General features: G+C 54.6%; 1 protein-coding gene across 1 annotated transcript; it reads right to left on the bottom strand.

Annotated features, from left to right (window-relative positions):
- Positions 1-3,127: 3,127 nt before the first annotated feature.
- LIPE (lipase E, hormone sensitive type) lies at positions 3,128-17,940 on the bottom strand. Its single transcript, XM_082608303.1, is given in 12 exon segments — positions 3,128-3,508; positions 3,510-3,549; positions 3,552-3,747; positions 4,140-4,561; positions 6,901-7,077; positions 7,318-7,545; positions 8,346-8,640; positions 8,827-9,012; positions 9,191-9,336; positions 9,446-9,536; positions 11,702-12,237; positions 17,723-17,940. Coding segments are annotated over 12 exon segments (2,463 nt in total). The 5' UTR covers positions 17,841-17,940; the 3' UTR covers positions 3,128-3,480.
- Positions 17,941-24,993: the final 7,053 nt, after the last annotated feature.

The raw sequence follows: 24,993 nt of genomic DNA, 5'->3' as shown, positions 1-24,993 counted from the left end.
AGCACGGGCTCTAGGCACGCAGGCTCCAGTAGTTGTGGCTCGCGGGCTGTAGAACACAGGCTCAGTAGTTGTGGTGCACTGGCTTAGTTGCTCCAAGGCATGTGGGATCTTCCCAGACCAGGGCTCGAACCCATGTCCCCTAGCTTTGGCAGGCGGATTCTTAACTACTGTGCCACTGGGGAAGCCCCTATTATTTTTATTGTTTTCAGTATTTTAATCTCTCAGTTGGTATGTATGTTTTTCTCTTTGTTTCCACATGAGTCTCAAGTCTCCTCCTGCTCTGGGCTCCTTCTGCACACAGCACCCGCCCCTGGGTTCCCTTTCAGGGATGAGGAAAGGGCATTATCGAGGCCAGAGCTTCCCCTAAGCCTTTTTCTCTTCATCTCTACTCCAAGCCCCACCTCAGGACCCAGAACTCTGGCCTGGGGACAAGGCCTGGCTCCAGTACAATACAGAGCCACATAAAATCCCGAACCCCAAATCTGTCTTCCTTGGTCAGGCCAGTGACTTTTGGGATCCAGGAATCCCCGTCCCTAGAGCATGACCCTTCAGGTTCCCCAGCTCCTCCCTCCCGCAAGATCCAGGAATCCGGACGCTCAGCCTCTTCCTCCCTCAGACTCAGAAGTCTAGGCTCTTCAGTCCCTCCTCCCTCAGGACCAAGGAATCCGGACTCTCTCATCGTCCCTCAGGACAGGATCAGTCCGTTGAACAGCCCAGCTTCGTGCAGCCGGAAACCTCGTTCCTGGTCCTTATGCAGTCGCCCACGCCCTCAGCTATCTCCCATTTCTGTCTTTCTAGAGGCGTGTCTGACACGCGAGCTCTCCTCGGCAGTCGAGCTGTGATAAGCTACCCAGGACGTCAGTCACTATCTTCCAGCCAATAGACACTCCGCCTCCTAACTCCCTGGGCCACTCAGGGCAGGGCGAATTCCCTAGTAGGCGAGGCCCACAGCTCGAGTCTGACAGCGATAGACCAGCCTACCCGCCTGTCCTGCCAGGGTGTCAGGAGACCGGGCCTTCGCCGGTTGGTGTTGGGGTCTGCTTCTTAGACGCTGGAGCGGCTTTTGAGTGGACAGGTTCTGCGAGGCTGTCCTGATAAACCCTTCACAGCACACCCAGTATTGGGGTTCTGGACATAGCTCGGACGGGAAACGGTGAGCCTTGGTGAGGCTTGAGGCAGAGCGGGGAGCTGGATGCACAATCTAAGAAATTCATCCATCCATTCCCTTCCTCCCACCCTAAACCTGATTCTCGTCTGCCCCTACCCGTCCTGCTCACCCATGCGTTCAGTCCTTCCTGCCCTCATTAAGTACCTCACTCACTGATTTCCTCATATAGCCACTCACTCGCACCCGTTCATTCACACACTCAGCCACCCATTACTTAAACATTTCCTGAGGCTTCCAATGTGCTAAGCCTCGTGCTGGGCCATGGTGGTAACCAAGATGAATCAGGCCTGGGCTGTGTCCTCAAGGAGGCCAGGTCAGATGGGAGGACAGACCCACATATTGATATGCAGGGGTGGGCAGAGGCAGGGGAGTCCAAGAGAGTCTTTTTTGGGTTTAGTGGGTCAGGAAAGGTTTCAGAGGAGGGAACCTCCCTCTCCTGACTCCTCCTGCCTCCTTGATGTACCCCTGGATTGTCTCATGAAGACTTTTTTTTTTAAATTGAAGTATAGTTGATTTACAATGTGTTAATTTCTGCTGTACAGCAAAGTGATTCAGTATATATATATATATATATATATATATATATATATATATATATGTTCTTTTTAGTATTCTTTTCCATTACGGTTTATCATAGGATACTGAATATAGTTCTCTGTGCTATATAGTAGGACCTTGTTTATCCATTCCATATATAATAGCTTACATCTGCTAACCCCAACCTCCCACTCTATCCCACCCCAATCTCTTCCCCCTTGGCAACCATAAGTCTGTTCTCTATGTCCCTGAGCCTGTTTGTGTTCATGAAGACCTTTTGATTTGTGTGCAAAACAACCCTCAGTACCTCACCCACCTCTCACACCTCCCTACCTTCATGGCCTCTGCCCCAGCTCAGGGCTTCTCTTCCCTGTCCCCAGCCTCCTCTTTTGCTTCGAGGGCTCTAGTCTTGCCCTTTTCGGTCCGTTCCCCAGTTTCCCACTAGGCTCTTTCAGTGCCTGAGCTGATCCTGTCCCTCCCCTGCTCCAAGCCCTTCTGTTTATAGTCTCATGATCTGCTGCTGACCACTCCCCACTTTGCGCCTGAACTTCTGGCCAGGCAGAAGCCTTGACCACTGCCTGTTGGCTCCCACAACGTTGCGTGTTTCTTCTTCTTAGCAAACTTTTGCTCATCCTTGGATCACCTCCCCTGTGAAGGACTACCCGACTACCACAGATGGAGCCTGCGGGGACTGTGACAGCCTGTGTCTGGGTCTCTCCCCACACCCTCCCTGAGTCCAGGGTTGGAAATTTCTTTTTTTTTTTTTTTTGCGGTACGCGGGCCTCTCACTGTTGTGGCCTCTCCCGTTGCGGAGCACAGGCTCCGGACGCGCAGGCTCAGCGGCCATGGCTCACGGGCCCAGCCGCTCTGCGGCATGTGGGATCTTCCCGGACCGGGGCACGAACCCGCGTCCCCTGCATCGGCAGGCGGACTCTCAACCACTGCGCCACCAGGGAAGCCCTGGAAATTTCTTGAAGGCTAGCCCTGGATGGAAATCTCTGCTCCAAACCTAGGGCCTACAAAGGGTGAGGGACTGCGTGACTGTCACAGCTGGGCAGAGCTTGGGTTCTAGTATTTTGGGTGACCAGTTTGTTTCTGGTTTCCTGTTAGCTTTGCCCCAGTTCTCTACGGAGTTCGGGTTTTCTTTTCCTGGTGTATGCTGGGGCTGGGTTTGTAGAGAGGAGTAGCCGAGAAGCCAGAGTCCTGTAGCACTGTACTTGAATTAGGTCTGAGGGGGAGGTGGGTCTGTGCTAGTAGGGTGCGGTCCTGTCCTTCCTCACTAGAGAATCCAGGCCCGGAGACCCCTCCTTCCTCAGGACCCAGACCTTGGGACCCCAGCCTTCTGCTTTCCGGTGCCAAGTGTCTCGGCTTCCGATGCTGCCCCCTGGTGGGCGAGCCCCCACCCACTCAATTTGCGAGAGGGCAAACTAATTAAATACTTTTATTTACAAAAAACAAAGCAAACCGTCCTGCAAAGTAGGGTCAGGCTCCGCCCTTGCGGCGGTCGCAGCAGCAGAAGGCAGTGGTGGAGTGAAGGTCCAGTTTTCTCGGAGACCGGTTTGTGGGCGCCCCCCTCCCGCAGGCCAGGGTCTTAGCTCTCGGGAGCCCTCGCTCCGCCGCCCCCTTGCCGCACCCTCGATTTAAGGCACAGCCCGCCCCCTTCCGCCCGGCCCGAGGGAGGGGCCGGATGGGCCGGGAGCCGCGGCAGGGGTCCCCGCCGCCCTTTCCGAGGCGCATTCACTACGGAGCCCTGCGCAGATGGGTACAAGAGGCCTTTAGTGTCGCCCCCCGCAGCCCCCCTCTCCCCGCGTGGCCTGGCTCCGTCCCACGGCTCAGACCGGCGGGCCCGGCGGATTGAGGACGAGGCGGATGCGCTCCACACACAGCGCCGCGGCCTGCCGCGTCTCCTGGCACAGCGCCGCCAGGCTCAGGAAGCCGTGCGGCAGGTCCTCCACCACGCGCAGCGTCACGGGCTGCCTCAGGCTGCGTAGCCGCCGCGCGAACATGACTGAGTCGTCCAGCATGGGGTCCAGCGCGCACGCCTGCGGGACGGCGGGGGTGGGGCACAAGGGCAGGGTAGATGAACGCGGGGAAACACGTGGCCATGTGGGTGGATAGAGGCAGGAGACATGGGGAGGGGGGCGGAGAGTCGGAGAATGAGTTTAACTGGACTCTGCCTAGCTTCTCCCTTCCCCCAGAGACCCACCCTCTCTTTTCCCCCTCCCCAAATCTCCGAGCCCAGCGCCTGCCCCAGGTACTCAACAAGACTCCCTTAGTCCACCCGTTGCCGGGCCTTCCCTCCTCTTCAGTCAGGCTTAGGCAGGCTTCCTCCATTCCCCCCACTCTGCCCCCCTGGGGGCTCCCTTCCCCAGGTGCACCAGTGCCCCGCCCTCCCCGCTCCTTGCCAGCTCCACCTTCCCAGTCTGGCACTCACCACGATGTGCACAGGTGGCAGGGTCTGCAGCATGCTGTCAGGTGCCAGCAGCGGTGACATGAAGGGATTCTTGACGATGGGCGACGAGTAGAGGGTCACCCTTTTGGCATCGTGGCTGGAGCGCCTGGGGTGGAAACCCTCAGGGAAGGCAGCACGCACACCTTGAACTCTGTCCTTGGTGCTCAGCTCATCCCGGGCCTCAGATTCTTCAGATGCATCCTCGGGCCCAAGTAAGAAGTTGACGGCTGAGGGTGTGGAGTGGCCACGTGCCTCCGCTGACAGTGACAGCTCCGGGGTGTCCGGTGTCTCAGAGCTAACCCTTAGGCTCAGGTCAGGCAGCGTCAGGCCCTTGAGGGAGTCCGTTCTCAGTGGGCTCTCAGGCTGGGCCAGTGCTGATTCAGACACACTGCACCGCATTGTCTCTGCGAGAGGAGCAGGGTTAGGGGGCCAGCCAGGGACACAGGTAAGCCTGGCTCTGTTGGCTGTGTGTATGGTTGGCTGGCCGGGAGGATCATGGGAAGAGCAGTGGCCGGTGGAGGAGTTGCACCCTAGGGCTGTGGAGGCCTAGAGTGTTCCCCCAGACTCCTTCCCTGGGGATGGGCAGGGAACTCCAGGGTGCCCCAGGCTGCAACTCCAAGGGGGAGGTGGAAGGAGTCACAGGTCTTGGAGGTGGAGCTGTGTGCTAACAGAGGGGTGTTTACTTCTGGGAGCCTGTTTCCTTCTCTGTACAAAGGGGATAAAAATAGCCCTTACCTCATAGGAGGTGGTGAGAACTCAGTGGGATAATAAGATTTGGGATTAGGTAGTGCTCCCCTGGGAGGTCGTAATATATCAATATTTATGCTTTATTACCAGGTGCCCTGTTCCAGCTGCCTCCCTGGCCCCAGCACGAGGCCCAGTCAACTTTTTTCCGTCACTTGAGACAGAGGGTATGAATGGATCAAAGTGGAGTAGTGAGCAGGCCCGTGTGGCTTGAAAGGAGGCTCTGTTCACAGGGAGCTAAAAAGAATCCTGAGGACATACCGGGTTCCTAGAGATCCCACATCTTTAGCCACGTAGATATGCTCCCAAAAGTTCCTTCCTGTTCTTCGCTTCATCTCTTCCCTTTGTTTCGTTTTTGTTTTTCGGCCACACTGGGTGGCATGCGGGATCTTAGTTCCCAGACCAGGGATCAAACCCATGCCCCCTGCATTGGGAGCGTGGAGTCTTAACCACTGGATCCCCAGGGAATTCCCCATCCATTCCTTTTGAATGACCAGACAAGCAAGTGCCCAAATGATGCTAAAGGTACGCTTCAGGCCTGCCCGGTATACCCACCTTGGCCTCAGCGCCACTGATTTTATCAGACTCATGCTGCTTACCACTAGGGCCAGGACCTTATGTTTTTGGTTTTTTTCCACTTGCCTTTATAAATCCATAAAAGCAAAATGCAAGACGATATGAGAATAACTGCATAGGTGCCCTGTGCCCCAGAGGGTCACTGGAACAGAACTGTTGACTAAAGTCATGGGGCACCAGTCAGGGGACCAGCATCTTCAAGGAGCACCTACTGTGTGCCAGGTATTGTGCTGGGTGCTTGGCACAAATAGGTGTATGCAGTCCTTACAACAACCTTATGAGGCAGGTATTCTTATTGTACCCATTTCACAGAGGAGCAAAGCAAGGCTCACAGATACCATGACCTGCCCACGTCGGCCAGCAACCAGCCAGTACCTGGTACAGTAGGGAGCTAGACTGGTGTGTGCGCCTCTAGGGTTTGCTCTTGTCACCTTTCTCCTACAAGGAAACCGCCTATGCCCAATGGTCCATGTGCCTAAAATTCAAAATCTCTTTTAATTGTTTTTGGGTATATTTACTTGCAACCATTGGAATATCCTAATATTAAAAACTGAATTTAAAATAAAGCACATTCAATTGGAATGTTTTTCTGAATAACAGGAACTGTATCTACTTGGTTTTTGGCCGCGGCTTGCGGGATCCTACTTCCCCGACCAGGGATTGAACCTGTGCCCTCGGCTGTGAAATTGCAGAGTCCTAACCACTGGACCACCAGGGAATTCTGTGGAAACTGTATCTGTTTTTTTTTTTTTAATGTGTCTACTTTTGAACATGCAATTTCTATTACCCAGAAAATACTATTGAAAGTGATTTGAATTGGCTGTGCTTTAAAATCCTTAAAATGTTAGGAAATGGTGGGAAAAAATGGATCCCTGGATGGAAGTGATTTTTGGCTGCCTGAGGGTCCTCCTACCCACCCAGGGCTGGGAATCTCCTCCACTTCCTGAGGTCTGTCCAATCTTCTGATCTCCCCACACCAGGGCCAGGCCCTGGAGGGGGTATATCCCCATGCACTTCTGTTAAAAGTCTGGAAAGAATCTAGGAGGGCTGGACTCCCACTGAGGGCCCAAGGGATTTGGGTGGGGTTCTTGGGACTGAAAATCAGGACACTCGGCAGGCCTTCTGAGTCATTCCCCAGGGTGCCTTTCTGAGGGGCTGTTTAGAAAGCTAAATCTTACAGTTCCTGGGATTCTGAGTTGACCCGGGGGACCAGAGTCCTGGAATTTGTAGGATGTGGGCTGTCGTGGACAATCAAGGCTTTGTGGTGGGGACTTGGCACAGATATGGGGCAGAGCCAGGAAGGTGATCTCTGCTTCCCTGAGGGCCCAGGGCACAGCCTCTTGCCTCCCCCAGGACTTTTGGTGTGCCAGGCTGTCCCTCCTGGCCACGCTGGATGGGTGTGTGAGGAAAGGGCGTCACTCACCTGCTATGGGCACTGAGTTCAGGTGGGACTTATGCCCCCTCAGCTCCAGAAAGGAGTTGAGCCACGAGGAGGCGCCCAGGCGGAGGTCTCGGAAGAGCAGGGCTGTGTCCCGCTGCACCAGCCCCATCATGCCCAGTGCCTTCTGGTCCGAGTCAGAGTGGTCCTCGGTCTCCCCACCTGGGAGTGTACGTGGGGGGCTGAGTTGGTCTCTTCTCTTTCTGAGCCCAGTCTCAACACCCAGAACCTCAGGCATCTGTGCCCCCAGGGACCCAGAATATCTGATGGCTTCAGCAGGAACAAGGAGTCTCAGATTCCCTCTCCTTCATACCCAACGAGACAGGGCTCTAGTCTCTGACCCCAAAGGACCCAGGTATCCAAGCACCCGCAGGGCCCCAGTCGAGTGGGTGTGGGACTAACCAGCATAGGCATTGACACACTTGGAGAGCATGCTGAGGGGCAGCAGGGGGTCCATGAGGCTCAGAAGGCGGGAAGGAGAGGTGGTAGCCTGCAGCATTGTGGCCGGGTAGGCTGCCATGATGCCATCTGGCACCCGCACCCCATAGGCCGCTGCCCGAAGGGACACAGTGAAGCAGAGATTCCCGCCTGCGCTGTCTCCTGCGAGGCATATCCGCTCACCTGTTGAGCCTGGTTTGGAGGGGACTTGGTCAAGCCTGGCAGGGAGGAACTGGAGCTCTGGGCCAGGAGCACTGGGCTCTCAGAGGTCGGGTGTCGGGGGCCCAACCCCAGGGTCTAGCCAATTGCCATTTTAGACATTGGTAAACTAAGGCATGGATTTGGACCCATCTGGGGGATAGTGGTCAGAGGATAAGGCAGCCTTGGGACACGGAGAGGCCTGGAGATCAGGAAGCTCTGGGAAGCTTGGGAGGCTGGAGGTCAGAAGCAAGGAGGGAGGGTGGTGGAAAGGGGAGACCAAGGGCACATTTCAGGAGGGAGGGGCATCGAGGCCAGCAGATGGAAGCCAGGGCTCAGGCTGACTGCACACAAGGGCCACGGGCCCTGTGCCCTGAGGCATGGCCTCATTCTTTGCTTCCCAAGCTGTGGGGAGTGGGAGGTCAGAGGAGCTGGGAATGGGCTGGAGCGAGGCCAGGTGGCTGCCAGCACAGGACAGCCGGGGGTAGAGAAACAGGAGGAGGGAAGAAAAGGTCGGAGGCCATGGGGAGGTGGGGGACAGACTATCAGGGCTAGAGTGGGCCGAAGCAGGAGGCAGGAGGAGGAAGTGGCTGAGACGGAAGGTGGGAGCACCGGGGCAGAGCTGGAGGAGTGGGCGGGGGGACAAGCAGGGTGAACAGGCGGCCGGGTGGCAGGAGATGGAAGGGGGGGGCGGGGCGTGCAAGGCTGAGGCCTGAGCAACTAATGGCTCGTTCCCCCTGCAGGAGGCTGGGGTGGGCCCGGGGAGCCGGTGGCAGTGAGGGGCTCAGGCTCACCGAGGAGGGCACAGTGCTTGACGGCCCAGCAGTAGGCGTAGAAGCACTCCTCCAGCGCCCGGGGGAAGGGGGCCTCGGGGGCCAGGGAGTAGTCGATGGAGAGGATGGGGGCGCCCAGCTCCTGGGCCCAGCTCTTGAGGTAAGGCTCATGGGATTTGGAGGTCTGGGCCACGAAGCCGCCGCCATGGATGTGCACTACGAGGCACCTGGAACGGGGTGCCTGCTGGGGGCGTGAGCGCAGCTCCAGGCTCCTGGGGCCCTCGGACCTCCCCAGGCTGCTGAGCTCCTCACTGTCCTGGGGGTGAGGAACAAGGAAGTGAGTCAGGCCGCTGAGGTCTTCCTGGGCCTCACCCCACCAAGGGTGTGTGCTCAGAGACAGGAATCGGGGCAGTGTGGGCAGTGAGAGGCGGGAGGACACCTGGGGAAGGTGCTCCCGTGCTCCTCAGCTCTGTACCTGTGCTGGCTGAGGCAGGGACCCTACCTGTCCTTCACGCAGCTCATAGGAGATGAGCCTGACGAGGACGGGCCCGGGGCCTGTGTGGGCCAGTGGGGGTGAGATGGTGACCGTGACCTTGGGGTCAGCGGTCAGCGGCATTTCAAAGGCGGTGGGTGGCAGGCTGAGCAGGCGGCTTACCCTCACGGTGGCTGATGCCATGTTTGCTAGAGACTGGTGGGAGGGAACAGAAGGGGCGCTGGGAGGGGCTGCTGGCAGGGGTTCCCCTCACACCTCCCCTCCGACCCCCAGTCTTTTTCCTCCCGTGCTATCCCTGGACCAGGACGTGTCTCTGGGCCTCAGTTTCCCCATCATGCACCAGGTTGGGGCCCTCACCGTGCCCCACGCTCACCGATAGCACCTGGATCTCTGTGAGATTCCAGAAGGTTTTCCAGAAGTGCACGTCCAGGTTCTGTACGATCCGCTCAAACTCAGCCCCACGCAGCTCTGGGTCGATGGCAAAGCGGCCGCCGGTGAAGAGGGAGCTGGCTGTCACACCTGGGGGTCAGGAGGGGTGTCAGGGAGCCCCTGGCAGCCTCGCTGGGGCAGCGGTGCAGAGGGACAGGAGTGGAGGGGAGGCTGCAGGCAGGTCCCTGCAGGGACTCACTCAGGCCCGTCTCGTTGCGTTTGTAGTGCTCCCCGAAGGACACCAGCCCGATGGAGACGGTCTGCAGGAATGGCCGGACGGCGGGCGTGAACTGTGGAGACATGCCTCCAAGTCAGGGACCAGGGGCGGGCAGGAGTGGGGTGGGGCAGAGACATGGGGGGTAGATGTGGTCATTCAGCAAACATTTAGTGAGCTCTGGCTGCGTGCCAGGCACTGCTCTAGGCACCTTCATGGAGCTGATGGTGTCGAAAAGACAGACAATACTCAGATAAAGGCATGCCATATAATGTGAAGTAACGATCGATGTTTGAAAAGACGGTAGGTGGAGGAGACAGAGTGATGATTAGGGGTCTGACTCCTCATACGGGTCTCCAGGAGGGGACTTGAGGAGGGATGGGAATGAAGCGAGGGAAGGCTGTTCCCTGCAGGGGGCAGGACACATGCAAAGGCTTTGAGGTGGCCCTGTGCTTGGGTGTGGCGGGAGCAGGGTGAGCCAGGGGAGAGGCGCAGGGGCTGAGATCAGAGAAGCAAAGGGGGCTCACGTCGGGCCTGAGGATTTGGATTTGTTCTAGATGTGGACGGAGCCATAGAGGGTGGTGAGCTGGGAGAAGGATGATGCAGGGATCCCTGAAACTCAGCGAGGACAGAGATGAGGTGACGCACGCAGTGGGGACCAGTTAAGGGGCAGCAGGGAGACAGAAATGGGAAAGGTCAGAGACAGGGCCCAAGATCCTGAGGCAGAAAGAGTCAAATGGGGAGACCCAGCATCTGAGAGGGGCCAGGCAGCTAAGAAAAGACAATAGAGAGACCAGATCAGAGGAAAAAGAAGCCACAGGAGGCTGGGCAAGGGGCCAGCAGGGTTCTTCTGTTCCTTCAGCAAATACCGGCCTGGGTCCTACTGCGTGCTAGGCACTGGGCTGGAGCAGGGGCTGAATGAGACCTAGACAGAGAGGGCCTCTGCCCCCTGGGGCTGACATTTTACAGGGGGAGGCTGTCTGCAACATGGCACAGCTGGGCCCTTAGAGAGTAGCTGTCAGGCATGGCCCTGCTCCTGGTCAGGGGCCCAGTGGGCCAGAGAGCACAGCCGGGCTCAGGTGACCCTGGGTTCTCACTCCTGAGCTTCGAGGGGACGGCCGGGACACAGGCAGGAGCAGGCTGGCCCAGCTGGGCCGATCAATATTTGTGGGTTCAGCTTAGGCGAGGGGAAGTTCCCAGAATGCCCAGGCTGGATTGGTGAGGACAGGCTGCCCCGCATGGAAGCAGAGAAAGGTGGGGTGCGGTGGGAAGAGGCTGAGAGACTGCCAGGCTCAGCTACACTGAGGCTGGGGGAGGCCCAGAGAGGGTCTGAAGGGGTACAGGGTTACACAGCTCCAGATACTCCTGTTGGGGTTCCCGGATGTGGCTGGGGACTGTGGACCCAGCACTGACCCCAGATGGAGGCAAGTTGGGCCTTGGCTCTGAGCCTGGTGCCCCAAGTGCTTCCCAACTCTGAGTCCCCAAAATACTCTTCCTGTGAGTCCAAAGGCCTCAGGGCTGCTTCCCTGTCAGCTCTGAGATGAGCTGTGTCTCCTTGAGGTTGGTTTGGGGTGGGCAGAGGATAGGAGAAGGCCTGCAGCTGGGGTCAGGGCCCTGGTTCAGGGAGGAGAGGGGCCACAACCAGGTCTTCCTCACTGTCACCAACTTGGATATGCTCCCTGGCTCTCCCTGAAACCTGAACATCTGGATTCTACTGCGCCTTAGGTGAGTCGATATGCCCAGGCTGACCTGGGTCCAGTTGAGAAGCTTGGGGCCCCTCCCCTTGAACCTCTGTAAAGTGGGGCTGGCACCCTTCCTCCCTGCCTGCCAGGCCTCCGGTGGGGATGACTAAGTGGGACGTGCTCTTACAAACTGGCCTTGAGAACAGTACTAGCTACTCTCCTAGAGGGCCTCCAATGAATTCGGGGGCCAGACAGGTCGTGTAAAAGAGTGAATGAATCTCCTGAGTGTAGGACGGTAGGGAGCAGTGGAGATCCTGGTGCAAGAAGCCATGCAAGTTAAAGATTTCTTGCTCCACGGTAGATTCGGCCAAAGGGCCACAAGTCTGAGACCCTTCATGCAGTGCTGTCTGAGCCCCAGACAGCTTTCCCTTCCTGCATCTGCTGTTTGCTGAATCCAGTAACACAGACCATTGTGGTTCCTCTACTATGCTACTGGGCCTGGTTGGGGCCCACCATGTGCCTTCACCATGGGCCCAGAGGGGCAGGGCAGGGGGCTCACCTGGAAGCCCAGGCAGCGGCCGTAGAAGCAGCCCTTGTGCAGAGTGACGTACTCGTGCAGGAAGTCGGCAATGACCCTCTCATCGCCCTCGAAGAAGAGCCTCCCGGGCTGGTTGGTGGCCAGCAGGTGCTGAGCGTAGTAGGCCAGAGCACGGAGCTGGGTGAGAGCGGCCAGGTAGGCCTCGAGTTCGGCCAGGTTGTGGCTGGTACGGAAGAAGATGCTGCGGCGGTTAGAGGCCACGTAGCGGGATTTGTGTAGCAGGTGCACCAGGCAGCAGCGGGCTGTGTGCACCAGGCTGCGGTACCCGTTGGCCGGCGTCTCTGCGTCCAGGTCAAAGAGGTGTGCCACGCTCAGCAGGCGGCCCAGGGCTGGCTCCAGCCCCAGTGCCTGTTCCCGAACACCTGCAAAGACGGCTGACAGCCGCCGTGCTGTCTCCCCAGGGCCCTGGCTGGAGAAGAAGGCCATGTTGTCCTCTGCCAGGGTCACCAGCGACTTTGTCATTGTGCGCAGGTCCATGCTGTGCGAGAGGCGTGAGGCTGCGGGCAGGTCGGGAGGCGCATTAAGGCAGGGCTGGACCAGCTGGGCCCTGGCGTCCAGGAGTCCAGGCTCTACCCCCTCCTCCCACAGACTCACGTCAGACCACAGCCCCTCCTTCAGACCGAAGTATGGAGTCTAGGGCTCTAGTTCCTTCCTTCTTTGGAACCCATGAGTCCAGGTACCCACTCTTTCCCTCCTCAAGAGCCAAGTTTGATCCCTCAGTCCCCACCTTCCTAAGACCCAGGAGTCCAGGCCCCAGAACCCTCTTCTTCAGGCCCCAGGAGTCCCTGTCCTCTCTTATCTGGGACACTGATTGATTCCTTAGCCCCAGCATCTGTCCTACAGCCCAGGAGTCTATGTAACCCTTTCTCCCTTCTAGGGACCCAAGTTCAGGCATCTGTCTCCATTTACTCTCCCAGGGCCCAGGACTCCCTCTAGGTTCTGAGCAGTCTGGACCCCCCGTTGGTCCCCCCTCTCAGGACCGGGAGTTCAAGCCCCCATCCTACCTCCTTCTCAGGTCTGAGGGGTCGCCCACAGGCCCTTGCCTTCTGCAATATTTGGGAGAGTTCAGCCCTCAACCCACCGATTCCCATCCACCTGGTGGTGTCCCAGGACCTTGGTCCCAAGCCCAATTCTCTTCCTGAACCCAGTAGTTCATATTTCTAGCCTTATGTACAACTGAGGGGTCACTCCTGGCCCCTCCTGGTCCCTCCAGTCTGGCTGTGGAATCCCCTCCAATCTTCTCTGGGGGTCCTCAAACCTTGGTTCCACTCCTCCCCCAGCTGGGTCCCTGGCCTTCAGGCCTGGCTTAGCTTGCACGGGCCAGCCCTGCTCCCTGCCTAGGATGGCATTCAGCCCTGCCATTAACCTTGAACTCACTCTGCATCAGGCTCTGTGCTAAGAGCTTTCTCTGTTTGCTCCTTTAGGTTCTCACTAACCTCGGAGGCCCAGACTGCCTCGGTTCATGTTTCAGCTGTTATTAGGAGCATTCCCATCTTACAAGAGAGGAGACTTGAGGCTCAGAGGTGTTAAGTAAGGAGATGAAAGTTGCATTGAAAGCGGCAGAGCAGAAGTCAGACCCAAATCTCGGGGGCCAGAGCCGTTACTTTTGCTGGTCTCCGTCCCAGGGCTCTGGAGACTGGGCCTCTAGCTCTGGCCCTCAAAAACTTTCCCTGGACTAGGCCTGACTCCCCACACTTCAGGGTCCCTGGTTAATCTTCCCTTCGGGATCCCTGTCCTGTCACCCAGGTCCTGGACAAGCTGTTCTTGCGCCCCTTGGTGGGTATGCTGCCCTCTGCTTCAGATACCCTTCCCTCCTGAAGCCCATCCAGCACCTTGCCTGACTCCCAAGTCGAGGGTCCCCTGATCCCCCAGAAAAAGGTGTCTCTTTTCCCTTCTAGGCCCTGGGGTTTGGCAGCGGCCACTCCTGTCTGTCAGCTGGCAGTGAACTCACCCCTCCCAGACCTCTTCAGAGCTCCCCAGGGCTGGAACTGCTGACTGTGGCTAGTGCCAGTTGCAGCCTGGGGTGATAATCCCGGGGAGGGGCCCAGCCTGCCCAGGGTGTGGCCACCAGCTCCACCTCCCACCCAGAAAGGACAGTGAGAACCCAGTGCTGTAAACAAAGCCTGGGGCCCAACTTCCAGTCATTGTCCAGCCTCCTCTGGCTTTGAACCCTGTAGTTTGGGCCACCAAGGCCCTCCTCCCTCAGTCCCAGGAGTCCAGACCCCTAGTCCCCTCAACAGTTAGAAACTGAGGCATGCAGGTCCCCTGTCCCCTCCTCCCTTAGACCCAGAAGTCTCACCCTGGTCCTGAACAAAGTGTGCCCCCTCACCCAGCCTGGCTGCCCTCCTTCTCCCCAGGGTGGATTCAGGGAGCAGCAGCACCATGACTGATCGCAGCTCCTGCCCCCAGACTGGCCGTGGCTCAGCCAGGGGGCCCAAGCCACAGGTCCTGCTGTGTGGTGTTCCCACACTGGGCACCCTGTACCTGCCACTTACCCTTCCAGCCCATCCTGCTGTGACTGTCATTCCCACCTCACACATGGGAAACTGAAGCCCAGACACACTTCACCTCCGTTATGCCACGTGCTCCTTGCCTGGCCAGCTCTTTCTCACCCTCAGGACTCAGCTTCTCACCTCCTCCAGGAGGGCGTTCCCTAACTGCTCCCCCCCATCTAAGATGCACCCCCTACCACTGCTTTCTGCCATCATCTTTAAGTTGTTCTTCTTCCTAGAATTTTACATATTTGCAGTTTTCCATTTATTTGTTTCCATGTCTGTTGTTTGTGTCCCCCAGGGGCAGAACCAGGCTTCATGGAGCTGTGACGCTTTTACAAGTGGAGGTGGGGCTCTTTAGGAAAAAGAATAGAAAACCACAAGTATGGTATTAGGTACAGGGCCTTGGAAGAGGCCTGTGCAAATGAGAGGCCTCAGTGTCATGTGCTTGGCTGTAGGTGAATCCTCCCCTGTCACTCCGCCTGGGATATCATCCCCATGGGGGCATGGGATGGCCCCAGGGTCCATCATGGGGCCTAGCACATAGCAGGTGCTCAGCAAATATTTGAAGAAGGAAGGAAAGGGGAAGAGTCAGAGTGGGGGCAGGAGGGACTGGATGGACACCCACCCCTCCCCAGGACAAACAAACGGATGGACAGACAGAGGCCTCTGGAGGCAGCTCTGAGCTTGGTGGCTGTGACAACAGAACACCGGCCTAAGCCACTGGCCAGGTGATCCTAGATGAGCTTGGTCTCCTCATCTGGAAACTGCGCTTGGCCATCCTGCCCACTGAGGGCCGGAAATGATCTTTGCAAGCAGGACCCCACGGCGGCATTTCTGCTCGTGGTTTGCTTTGTGGTTCTCACTCAGCCTCACTGAGATGTGTATCGGGTCATTTTTCCATCTAACATACTGTACAATTTACTGCTTGTGCTGTTTGCTTTCTGTGTCTGACAATAGATTATAGGCTCCCTGTGGGCAGGGACTTTGTTTTGTTCACTGCCGTACCCCCAGCCCTTGCTCATGCCCGGCACAGGGCTAGCGTGGTATTTATTGCATGGCTGCGGTTTCCCATTTTATAAAGCAGCTGTCATTTACTTCCTGTCTATGGGGTAGGGCTCCTGATCGAACACGAGGGCACAGGAGACCTGGACAAAAGAAGTAACCTGCACAGAGCAGTGAGGAAGAGGCTGGAGCCCAGGCGCTGCCCTTCGCCCTGTTCCAGGCGGCTCCCTGGGGGCTGGTCCAGATGGAGCAGGGAGGATGGGATGCTGAGGTTGCCAGAGGCTTGCCGAGAATATGAGGCAGAGGGCACTGGGGCAGGGGCAGGCCATCAGGGCCTTGGGTGAGGACTGGGGCAGAGGGAAGGGTGAGGGTCCTGCTGCCTGGGCACTAGCCCTTTGCCCTAAATGGTCACAGGACAACTGGACCCGGCCTGGATTTTGAGAGAGAAGGGTGGTAGGGAAGTAAGTGGGGGGAAGATGGAGGAAGGGCTAGGTATGGGGCCTGGGAGGGGCAAGGCCTTCTGAAGGGGAGAGGCCTGGGGCAGATGCAGGCGAGGGGGCAGTGACCGTGGCTCGATCCCTGACTGTGTCTGCATGAAAGAGCAGACACTGCTCTAAGACAGCCGTGTGCCAGGCACGGCTCTCTTTCTGTGCTTTAGGCGAGGTAACTCGTTTCATCCTTTCCACAACCCGTGAGGTAGGAACCATCATGACCCATTTTGGCAGATGAGAAAACTGAGATGCAGAAAGGTGACATACCACCCAGGGTCACCAAGCCAGCAAGGATGGCACAGCTTCTCTGCTGTGTTTCTGTGTGTATCTGTGTTGCTCCTTCTGTCATGTCTCAGCTCTGTGCTTTCTGGGTGGGCAGGTGTGAGTATGTCTTTGAGGTTCCCATGGAGGTACAAACATATGTAGGTTCCTGTCATGCCTAGCATTGGTCCCGGTCTGTGTTTGTGGGTGAGTGTGTCCACATTTTTTCTTAATCTGTGTGTTTTCGTTTCTCAGTCTGTGTGTTTTCTTTTCTCAGTATGTCTGCAAGCATATTTGTATGCATGTGTCACGACCTATCTGTGTTGCTCAGCCTGTGAGGGTTTCTGTGTCTCTATTTCTCTTGGCCTGTGAGATTGTGTGGCCATGTGTTTGTATGTGTATGGACATATATCTTTTGTGTGTGTGTGTGTGTGTGTGTGTATGGCACCCATCTCTTCCCATTTGCTCCAGTTCGAACCCAGGGCATCAGCATGGCCACCTCCCAGTCCCACCCAATCCATCCTGAAGTCCTGTTCCCCATCCTCCCCTAGAAAGCACTGGAACCTGGCCCTTCTCCCACCTCCACTGCTCCCTTCTCTAGATGACTGTAACAACTCTTTCTGTGTCTCCGTTTTTGCCCCCTCCATGTCTTTTCCACATAGCAGCCAGAGGATTTTTCTAAAACTTAAATCTGGTCACACACTCCCAATGCTTCAACACCTCCATCCTTGCTCTCAGGATAAAGAGAGTCTGAGCTCTGAGCCTCTCTGAGCCTTCCTGTGTGCATCTGGAGCCAACTCCGGTTCTATGCTTGGCTAATGATGATGTTTATGGCAGGGAGGATGACGAGTTTGGGGGTCTCTGGGCCCGGGGGCTATGTCAGTTTCTTTCCTGCTCAGGAAATTCCCATAGGTCCTCACTGGGATTGACACATACTCCTAATCCAGCAAGGACTTCATGTGTGCCTCTGCCTGAGGCTTGTAGCATCTCTGTTGGTCTGCCAGTGTTTCTCCAGCCCGCTGAGATCTGTAAATAATGTGACCCCCTAGGGAACCCAGGTGACAGCACTTCCTTCTCCCAAGTGAAATTTAGGCTGTCCAAAGCCAACCCAGGGCTCCTTAGTCCTAGGAGTAGGAGTCAGGAATTTAGGTCCTAGGGCAGCCAGGCTGAAGCAGGTGGACTGACAACGAATGGATGAGTGGACTGAATGAAGGATGGTGGGACAGGGCTGTTTGCAGCTGTACTGCACCCCTCCTCCAGGCATTCCCCACTATAGGGCACCCCTTCCTCCTACCTGACTCACCCCTAAACTTCCTCTTTGGGCCACAGCTTCTAAATCTCTTCTCCATTACCGTCTCAAGAGTGTCAGAGACCTGAAAATCGGCGTTTGAACCATCTCCCACGTTGAAATCACAAGGCAAGAGCTGCCACGGTCACACAGCGAGTACGGAGCTAGAGCGGGAACCCTGGTTCGGGACACTAACATTCTGGACTCTACTCCCAAGACGGTACTGGGGCGTCCGAGAGTTTCTATGCTGGAGGTGATATTTCCCTCTCACATCACCCGCTTCTCACAGTGGATTATCCCCCGCACCCCCGCCCCGCAGGGCAGCAATGAGCCAGTCCACGGGCCCCACCCACTTCTTGTGGCAGGAGGTCAGTCCACTCGGTTCCCAGTTTCCCACAGGATGTCTAAGGTTCCTTCCGGCCCCTGCCGGCCTCCTCCCACTCACCTTTGGCTTTGCCTTTTCGCCACCGTCCGCGCCTTTGACTTTTGGACCCCTCTTGAACCTTCTTCGAGCCCGGAGCCCCAGCGGCCACAGGGAACTTCACTTCCCTGGCCGACTCCATCAATTTTCCGCGGTCCGGGCCCCGGGGCCAATTCCACCAGCTTGGGCCAATTCCACCCGCCTGGGCCAATTCCAGCCGCGAGTCACCGCCCCGAGGACCAATCCTCGCTACGTACCACCGTCGGGCCCCCACACCACCCAATCTCGGTCTTGCTTCTCTCTGGGTCCCGCCCTCTGAGCAAGGAGGGCCGCCCTCCACAGTCGGGTCCCGCCCACCACCGCTAGGGTCTGCAACCTAGCCCCGCCCCCGCGCACTCATTAAAGGGCCCGCGACCAACAAAAATGCAGCCTTGGAGGCGGCTAAAAGCGTGTTCGGTCAGAACTAGTGGGGAGTCCCACGGGGGTCACCCCAGCAAGGAAGCCCCGATGTTGTCACGTGTTGGCTGTCATCCTTGTCTTCCCACTCACCTTCCCACGTAGGGATCGTCTAGAACGCACGGGTCTGCCCGCCGAGAGGTGAGCCGGGTGCCACTTATCTTCCGCCTGGGGTCGGGGAGCGGGCCAGGTCCTCGGGCAATTCAAAGCCGAGGCCGGGTTGCAGTGCACGAGGCGTGGCTCTGCCAGGGAGCCTTTGGAGGAGGAAGCCCCGCCTTTCCCCCCTGCCCTCTGTCTTCTAGTTCTCCTATTGCTCCGTTTCTTAGGGTTCTCCTCTGTGCCCTGTCCCTCCCCGCGAGAATGGAAGGGAGGGGCTGTAGGGTGCTCGGCGCCTGCGCACTAGCTCCAAGCCGTGCACCGGCCCGCAGGGAGGAGAGGCGGCCGCGGGAACTGCGCGAACCTGGGAAAAGGCGGGAAACAGAGGAGGCTCGAGGCTCGCGCGTGCGCACACACTCAATTGTCTTTCTGAGGGTCCCGGAGAGGCGGCTTTGGCTGTGGCGGCGCTGTGGTGAAGGCGTCCCTTGAGACTGAGTTCGGGAGGCCCAGGGAGACCGCTGTTTAGCACCAGAAGCACCATCGCGCCCCTCCTCCCCACCCTCCCAAAGCACATGAGCAGCCGTGGCACTGAGAGACACCGATGACCCTCTTCTCCTCAGTCCTGAGAGAGGCGGCCCAGCCCTTCCGGGGGACACAGGCCTCTGGGCTGAGACCCCCATTACCAGCCTTCGGACTAACCGTCCTCACAGTGCCCTCAGCTTCCGGATTGCGGCCACCTTGTTCCGCCCCCCCCGGCTATTTCACCGTCTCCCCACGTTCCCCGGAGAGAACTTGCGCTCCCCTTGTGCAGGGCAGGGCTTCTGAGCGCAGAGAAGGAGCTCAGGGTCCAAGCCTGCTCTCCGGGGGCACCATGGCCGGCTTCGGAGGAGGGGCAGAGATGCTGTCGCCAGCGGAGTCTTGTGCCCACCACCCGCCCACACCGCTCCCCCAGCTCTCCCTCCCGTCAGCGCCGACCTTGCCTGGGACTTGGGCGGAGCCCCAGCGTCTCTCCCAGGCGCCCCCTTCCTGAGATCACAACCCACGAGGCCATGGGCCCGGCGGGACTGGGACTCCCTGGGGACAAGTGTCCTCCTGCCCACTGGACAACCCAGAGAGCTTAAGGATCACTCCTGCCCGGTTTTCGGCCTGGCCTGCGTGGACGCTCGCCGAGGGTAAGGGTCCACGTTCAGCAGGGTGCCGCGGTGGCACCCTGGGAGGCCCCCTTCCTCCAAGCTCAACTTACCTGGGTTCCGGTAGTGTCTGGGGTTCTGGCTGCTGGTTTTCTTACTGGGTAATGACGTCCCACCAAATCCTGACATCACTTCATAACCAGGTTTCCCCTTGAAGACCAGCTTCATTCCCTGGGCTACTGTTCCACCCCTCTTGGCTGGCGAATTGGTCTCTAACGTAAACCCTAAATCCGAATCTGCACCAGAATCTACCAGCCATTCAAGAAATGTCTTATGTTCTGAGGCCGGTTGCTGTATGGATGGTTCGTTTGGTTTTGACAGAAATTGCCACTCAGCCAAAGATCCCTCTTGGGATTTGGCTCCCTGGGCTGGAGCTGCGTGCTGAGCTGTAGGGTCTGACTGTCGCCATCTCTCTTGGGACATCAGTTCCATCTGGGCAGGTGGTCCATTTTGGGGTCCAGGTCCTACCTGGGCTCCAGCTCCTTCTCTCAATTTCGGCTCCTGTTGAGTTCTAGAATCTTGTCCCGGCCCAGGTCTGTGCTGTGAGGCAGCTTCCTGTTTCCTGAAGGGCACCCTTTGGATGGGAGGTGACTGCTGTGGTGCAGGCTCCTGTGGGGCAAGAAATTCCTGCCGCAAAGCAGATTTTTGCTGTGCTCCAGGTTCCTGCTGGGATTCAGCTTCATGTTGGGCAAGGGGTCTTTGCTGTGCAGTGCGCTTCTGTTGGGTATCGGGTCCCTGCTGAGCCTTAGATGCTGGCTGAGCTGTGGGTGTCTTTTCTGGCCCAGACTCTGACTGGGTGATAGGTGTCTGGTGTGGCTCAGGTTCCCAGTCAGGCCTAGAAACTAACTTAGTTAGAACCTGGCTCCATTGTTGTTATTTCCTCGAAGGGAGATGCTGATCTCCCAGGCTTCATCCTTCTCGGCCCCCACAGGCCTCCTTTGTCACAGATCCCTCACTGATTGCTCATGATGGCTCCTCCCTTTGGGTTCCACTCCTTCATCCTGCCATCCCTGCTCTTCCCTTTTTAAGGCAGTTGGCAAGTGGCCCCCTATTCCTGTGCCAAGTGATATGCTCTGTTCCTCCTGCTTTGAGAGGAGGATTGGGAACGGGAGGAGGCTGTGTGCCCAGCACACTCTCCTATCAGAGGGGAGGGGCTTGCCCTGTTGTATCATAAATAGGACTCCACCCAACTCACCACTCAGTTACAATGCTGCTTCTCATAAGGCCAGCATCCCAATCCCAACTTAGTCCTCTGTTCAACCTGGATGACAGAAGCCAGATTCTGGCTTGGTGTTTCTTTTCTTTTCTCCCCTTCTGATGTTTGAGGAAATGGTCAGAGGGGGAGGCAGGATCTACACATTTTTTTTTTTTTTTTTTGGCTGCTTCGGTTTGCGGGATCTTAGTTCCCCAACCAGGGATTGAATCTGGGGCCACAGCAGTGAGAGTGCTGAGTCTTAACTACTGGACCGCTGGGGAATTCCCAGGATCTACACTGTTTTAATGTTTTCCTTTTTATTCATTCTTTCAAATGGTTGCCATTTTATTTCCTTATATTATCGTTCTGATCATTTTACTCCCATGTTAAAAAAAAGACACCCTCTCATTTTTTCACTTGAAGCCCTTTTCAGGACCACACATGTCTCTAGCTTTCAACTCTGCTTCTGCATATATGTATTCTGTAGTAGATTGGAAAGTTACAGAGTCAGATGACCATTGATGATGATGATGATGATGATGATGATGATAATCATAAATACTGGAAGCATTTTACCTGCTAGGAAATTGTGCCAGGTTTTTTTTAATCTATATTATCTTTACTAAGACAATGTCTGATTCATTGCTTTAACTTCTTTCTTTGCCCCACCTAGCTCTTAGGTCAGAAGGGTTTGTTGAATGAGCAGAGGACTAACAGGTTGGGCAGTGGAGAAGGACTGAGGGTGGTGTTGGGGAGAGGTGTGTGTAGAATCTGGATTACGTTTGGAATTTACAGGGTAAAATGGGTTGACTGGATTGAACGTGAATTTCTGGACCCCTTTGAAACAAAATGATTTTGCTCTATTAGATTTAAATATATTAATTGACTTATGTTTGCTACTTGCCTGGTTGTATTTAAGGTCAGGTGGTGCCAGCTAGGAAACCTGGATTTCCTGGTTTCTTTCAGGTAAGTGAGCTTAAGCCTGGGTAGGTAGAGGGCACAGGAAAAGACTGTCAGGAGAGGCATTAGAGGGAGCAATAATTTTGGTGATAATGCTTTTTTTTTTGAGAACACTAGAACGGTTTAGGGAGTAGAGACAGGGATGGGGAGCTTGAGGTGGGAGAAGGGCATCTTAAGGTGCGCTCACTGCCTTGTTGACTGAGAATGTTTCATCAGGAGGGTGGGCTCTCATAGCTCCTGTAAGGGCAGAGCAAAGCTTGTCAGCTGAGAAATTGCTGGCAGGCTCTGAAGGGCTTGGTTGGCTTCTTCTTCTTCTTTTTTTTTTTTTTGTGGTACTCTCACTGTTATGGCCTCTTCTGTTGCGGAGCACAGGCTCCGGACGCGCAGGCTCAGCGGCCATGGCTCACGGGCCTACCGCTCCGCGGCATGTGGGATCCTCCCTGACTGGGGCACGAACCCGCATCCCCTGCATCGGCAGGTGGACTCTCAACCACTGCGCCACCAGGGAAGCCCCAGAGTACAGGTCTTTTGCCTCCTAGGTATTTTATGCATTGTGATGCAATGGTAAATGAGATTGTTTCTTTAATTTCTCTTCTGATCTTTTGTTGTTAGCGTATAGAAATACGACAGATTTCTGTGTGTTTATTTTGTATCCTGCAATTTTACCGAATTCATGGATGGGCTTTAGTAGTTTTCTGGTAGCATCTTTAGGATTTTCTACGTGTAGTATCACGTCATCTGCAAACAATGACAGTTTTACTTCCTCTTTTCCAATTCGTATTCCCTTTATTTCTTTTTCTTCTCTGATGGCCATGGCTAGGACATCCAAAACTATGTTGAATAAAAGTGGTGAGAGTGTCTGGTTCCTGGTCTTAGAGGAAGTGCTTTCAGCTTTTCACCATTGAGTATGATGTTAGCTGTAGGCTTGTAATATATGGCCTTTATTATGTTGACGTATGTTCCCTCTATGCCCACTTTCTGGAGAGTTTTTATTGTAAATTGGTGTTGAATTTTGTCAAAAGCTTTTTCTGAATCTATTGAGATAATCGTATGGTTTTTATTCTTCAATTTGTTGGTGTGGTGTATCACACTGATTGATTTGCAGATTTTGAAAAATCCTTGCATCCCTGGGTTAAATCCTACTTGATCATGGTGTATGATCCTTTTAATGTATTGTTGGATTTGGATTGCTAGTATTTTGTTGAGGATTTTTGCATGTATGTTTATCAGTGATATTGGCCTGTAATTTTCTTTTTTTGTAGTATCTTTGGCTGGTTTTGCTGTCAGGGTGATAGTGGCCTCATGGAATGAGTTTGGGAGTGTTCCTTCCTCTGTGGTTTTTTGGAATAGTTTCAGAAGGATAGGTGTTAACTCTTCTCTAAATGTTTGATAGATTTTGTTTGTTGGGAGTTTTTAAATCACAGATTCAATTTCAGTACTTGTGGTTTGTCTTGTTCATATTTTCTATTTCTTCCTGGTTCAGTCGTGGGAGATTGTACCTTTCTAAGAATTTATCCATTTCTTCTAGGTTGTCCATTTTATTTGCATACAGCTGCTTGTAGTAGTATCTTATGATCCTTTGTATTTCTGTGGTGTCTGTTGTAACTTCTCCCTTTTCATTTCTATTTTATTGATTTGAGCCCTCTCCCTCCTTTTTAATAAATTTATTTATTTATTTATTTATTTATTTATTTTTGGCTGCACTGGGTCTCCGTTGCTGCGCGCTGGCTCTCTCTAGTTGCGGTGAGTGGGGGCTACTCTTTGTTGCGGTGCACGGGCTTCTCATTGCAGTGGCTTCTCTTGTTGCAGAGCACAGGCTCTAGGCGTGCAGGCTTCAGTAGTTGTGGCACGTGGGCTCAGCAGTTGTGGCTCGTGAGATCTAGAGCGCAGGCTCGGTAGTTGTGGCGCACGGGCTTAGTTGCTCCACGGCATGTGGGATCTTCCCAGACCAGGGCTTGAACCTGTGTCCCCTGCACTGGCAGGCAGATTCCCAACCACTGCGCCAGCAAAGGAAGCACCCCCTTCCTTTTTCTTAATGAGTCTGGCTAAAGGTTTGTCAATTTTGTTTATCTTTTCAAATAACCAGCTTTTAGTTTCATTGATCTTTTCTATTGTTTTCTTCCTCTCTATTTCACTCTTTCTGCTTTTATATTTATGATTTCCTTTCTTCTACTAACTTTGGATTTTGTTTGTTCTTCTTTCTGTAGTTGCTTTAGGTGTAAGGGTAGGTTGTTTATTTGAGATTATTCTTGTTAGGTTGTTTATTTGAGATTCTGCTTGAGGTAAGATTTTATTGCTATAAACTTCCATCTTAGAACTGCTTTTGCTTTGTCCCATACGTTTTGGATGGTCGTGCTTTCATTTTCATTTGTCTCTAGGTATTTTTTGGTTTCCTCTTTGATTTCTTCAGTGATCCATTGGTTGTTTAGTAACATATTGTTTTTAGCCTCCACGTGTTTGTGTTTTTTACAGTTTTTTTCTTGTGGTTGATTTCTAATCTCATAGTGTTGTGGTTGGAAAAGGTGCTTGATATGATTTCAGTTTTCTTAAACTTACTGAGGCTCTTTTTGTGGCCCAGCATGTGATCAATCCTGGGGAATGTTCCATGTGCACTTGAAAAGAATGTGTATTCTGCTGCTTTTGGATGGAATGCTCTATAAATATCAATTAAGTTGGTCTGGTCTAATGTGTCATTTAAGGCCTGTGTTTCCTTATTGAGTTTCTGTCTGGATGATCTGTCCACTGATGAAAGTGGAGTGTTGAAGTCCCCCAATATTACTGTGTTAGTGTTGATTTCTCCTTTTATGGCTGTTAGTATTTGCCTTATATATTGAGGTGCTCCTATGTGTGGTGCATATACATTTTTTTAATGGTGCATATACGTTTACAACTGTTATATCTCCTTCTTGGATTGATCCCTTGTTCATTATGTAATGTCCTTCTTTGTCTCTTGTAACAGTGTTTATTTTAAATTCTATTTTGTCTGATATGAGTATTGCTACTCCAGCTTTCTCTTGATTTCCATTTGCATGGAATACATTTTTCCATCCCCTCACTTGCAGTCTGTATGTGTCCCTAGATCTGAAGTCAGTCTCTTGTAGACAGCATATATATGGGTCTTGGTTTTTTTTTTTTTTTTGGCTGTGCTGTGTGGCATCTGAGATCTTAGTTCCCTGACCAGGGATCAAACCTGTGCCCCCTGCTGGGGAAGCGCAGAGCCTTAACCACTGGGCTGCCAGGGAAGTCCCAATACAGGTCTTGTTTTCATATCCATTCAGTCAGTCTGTGTCTTTTGGTTGGAGCATTTAATCCATTTATGTTTAAGGTAATTATCAATATGTTTGTTCTTATTTCCATTTTGTTAGTTGTTTTGGATTTGTCTTTTGGGGTGTTTTTTA

The sequence above is a fragment of the Mesoplodon mirus genome (assembly GCF_964341445.2).
Source record: "Mesoplodon mirus genome assembly, chromosome: 19".
Taxonomy (NCBI): Eukaryota; Metazoa; Chordata; class Mammalia; order Artiodactyla; family Ziphiidae; genus Mesoplodon; species Mesoplodon mirus.
This window is presented reverse-complemented; position numbering and strand designations above follow the sequence as displayed.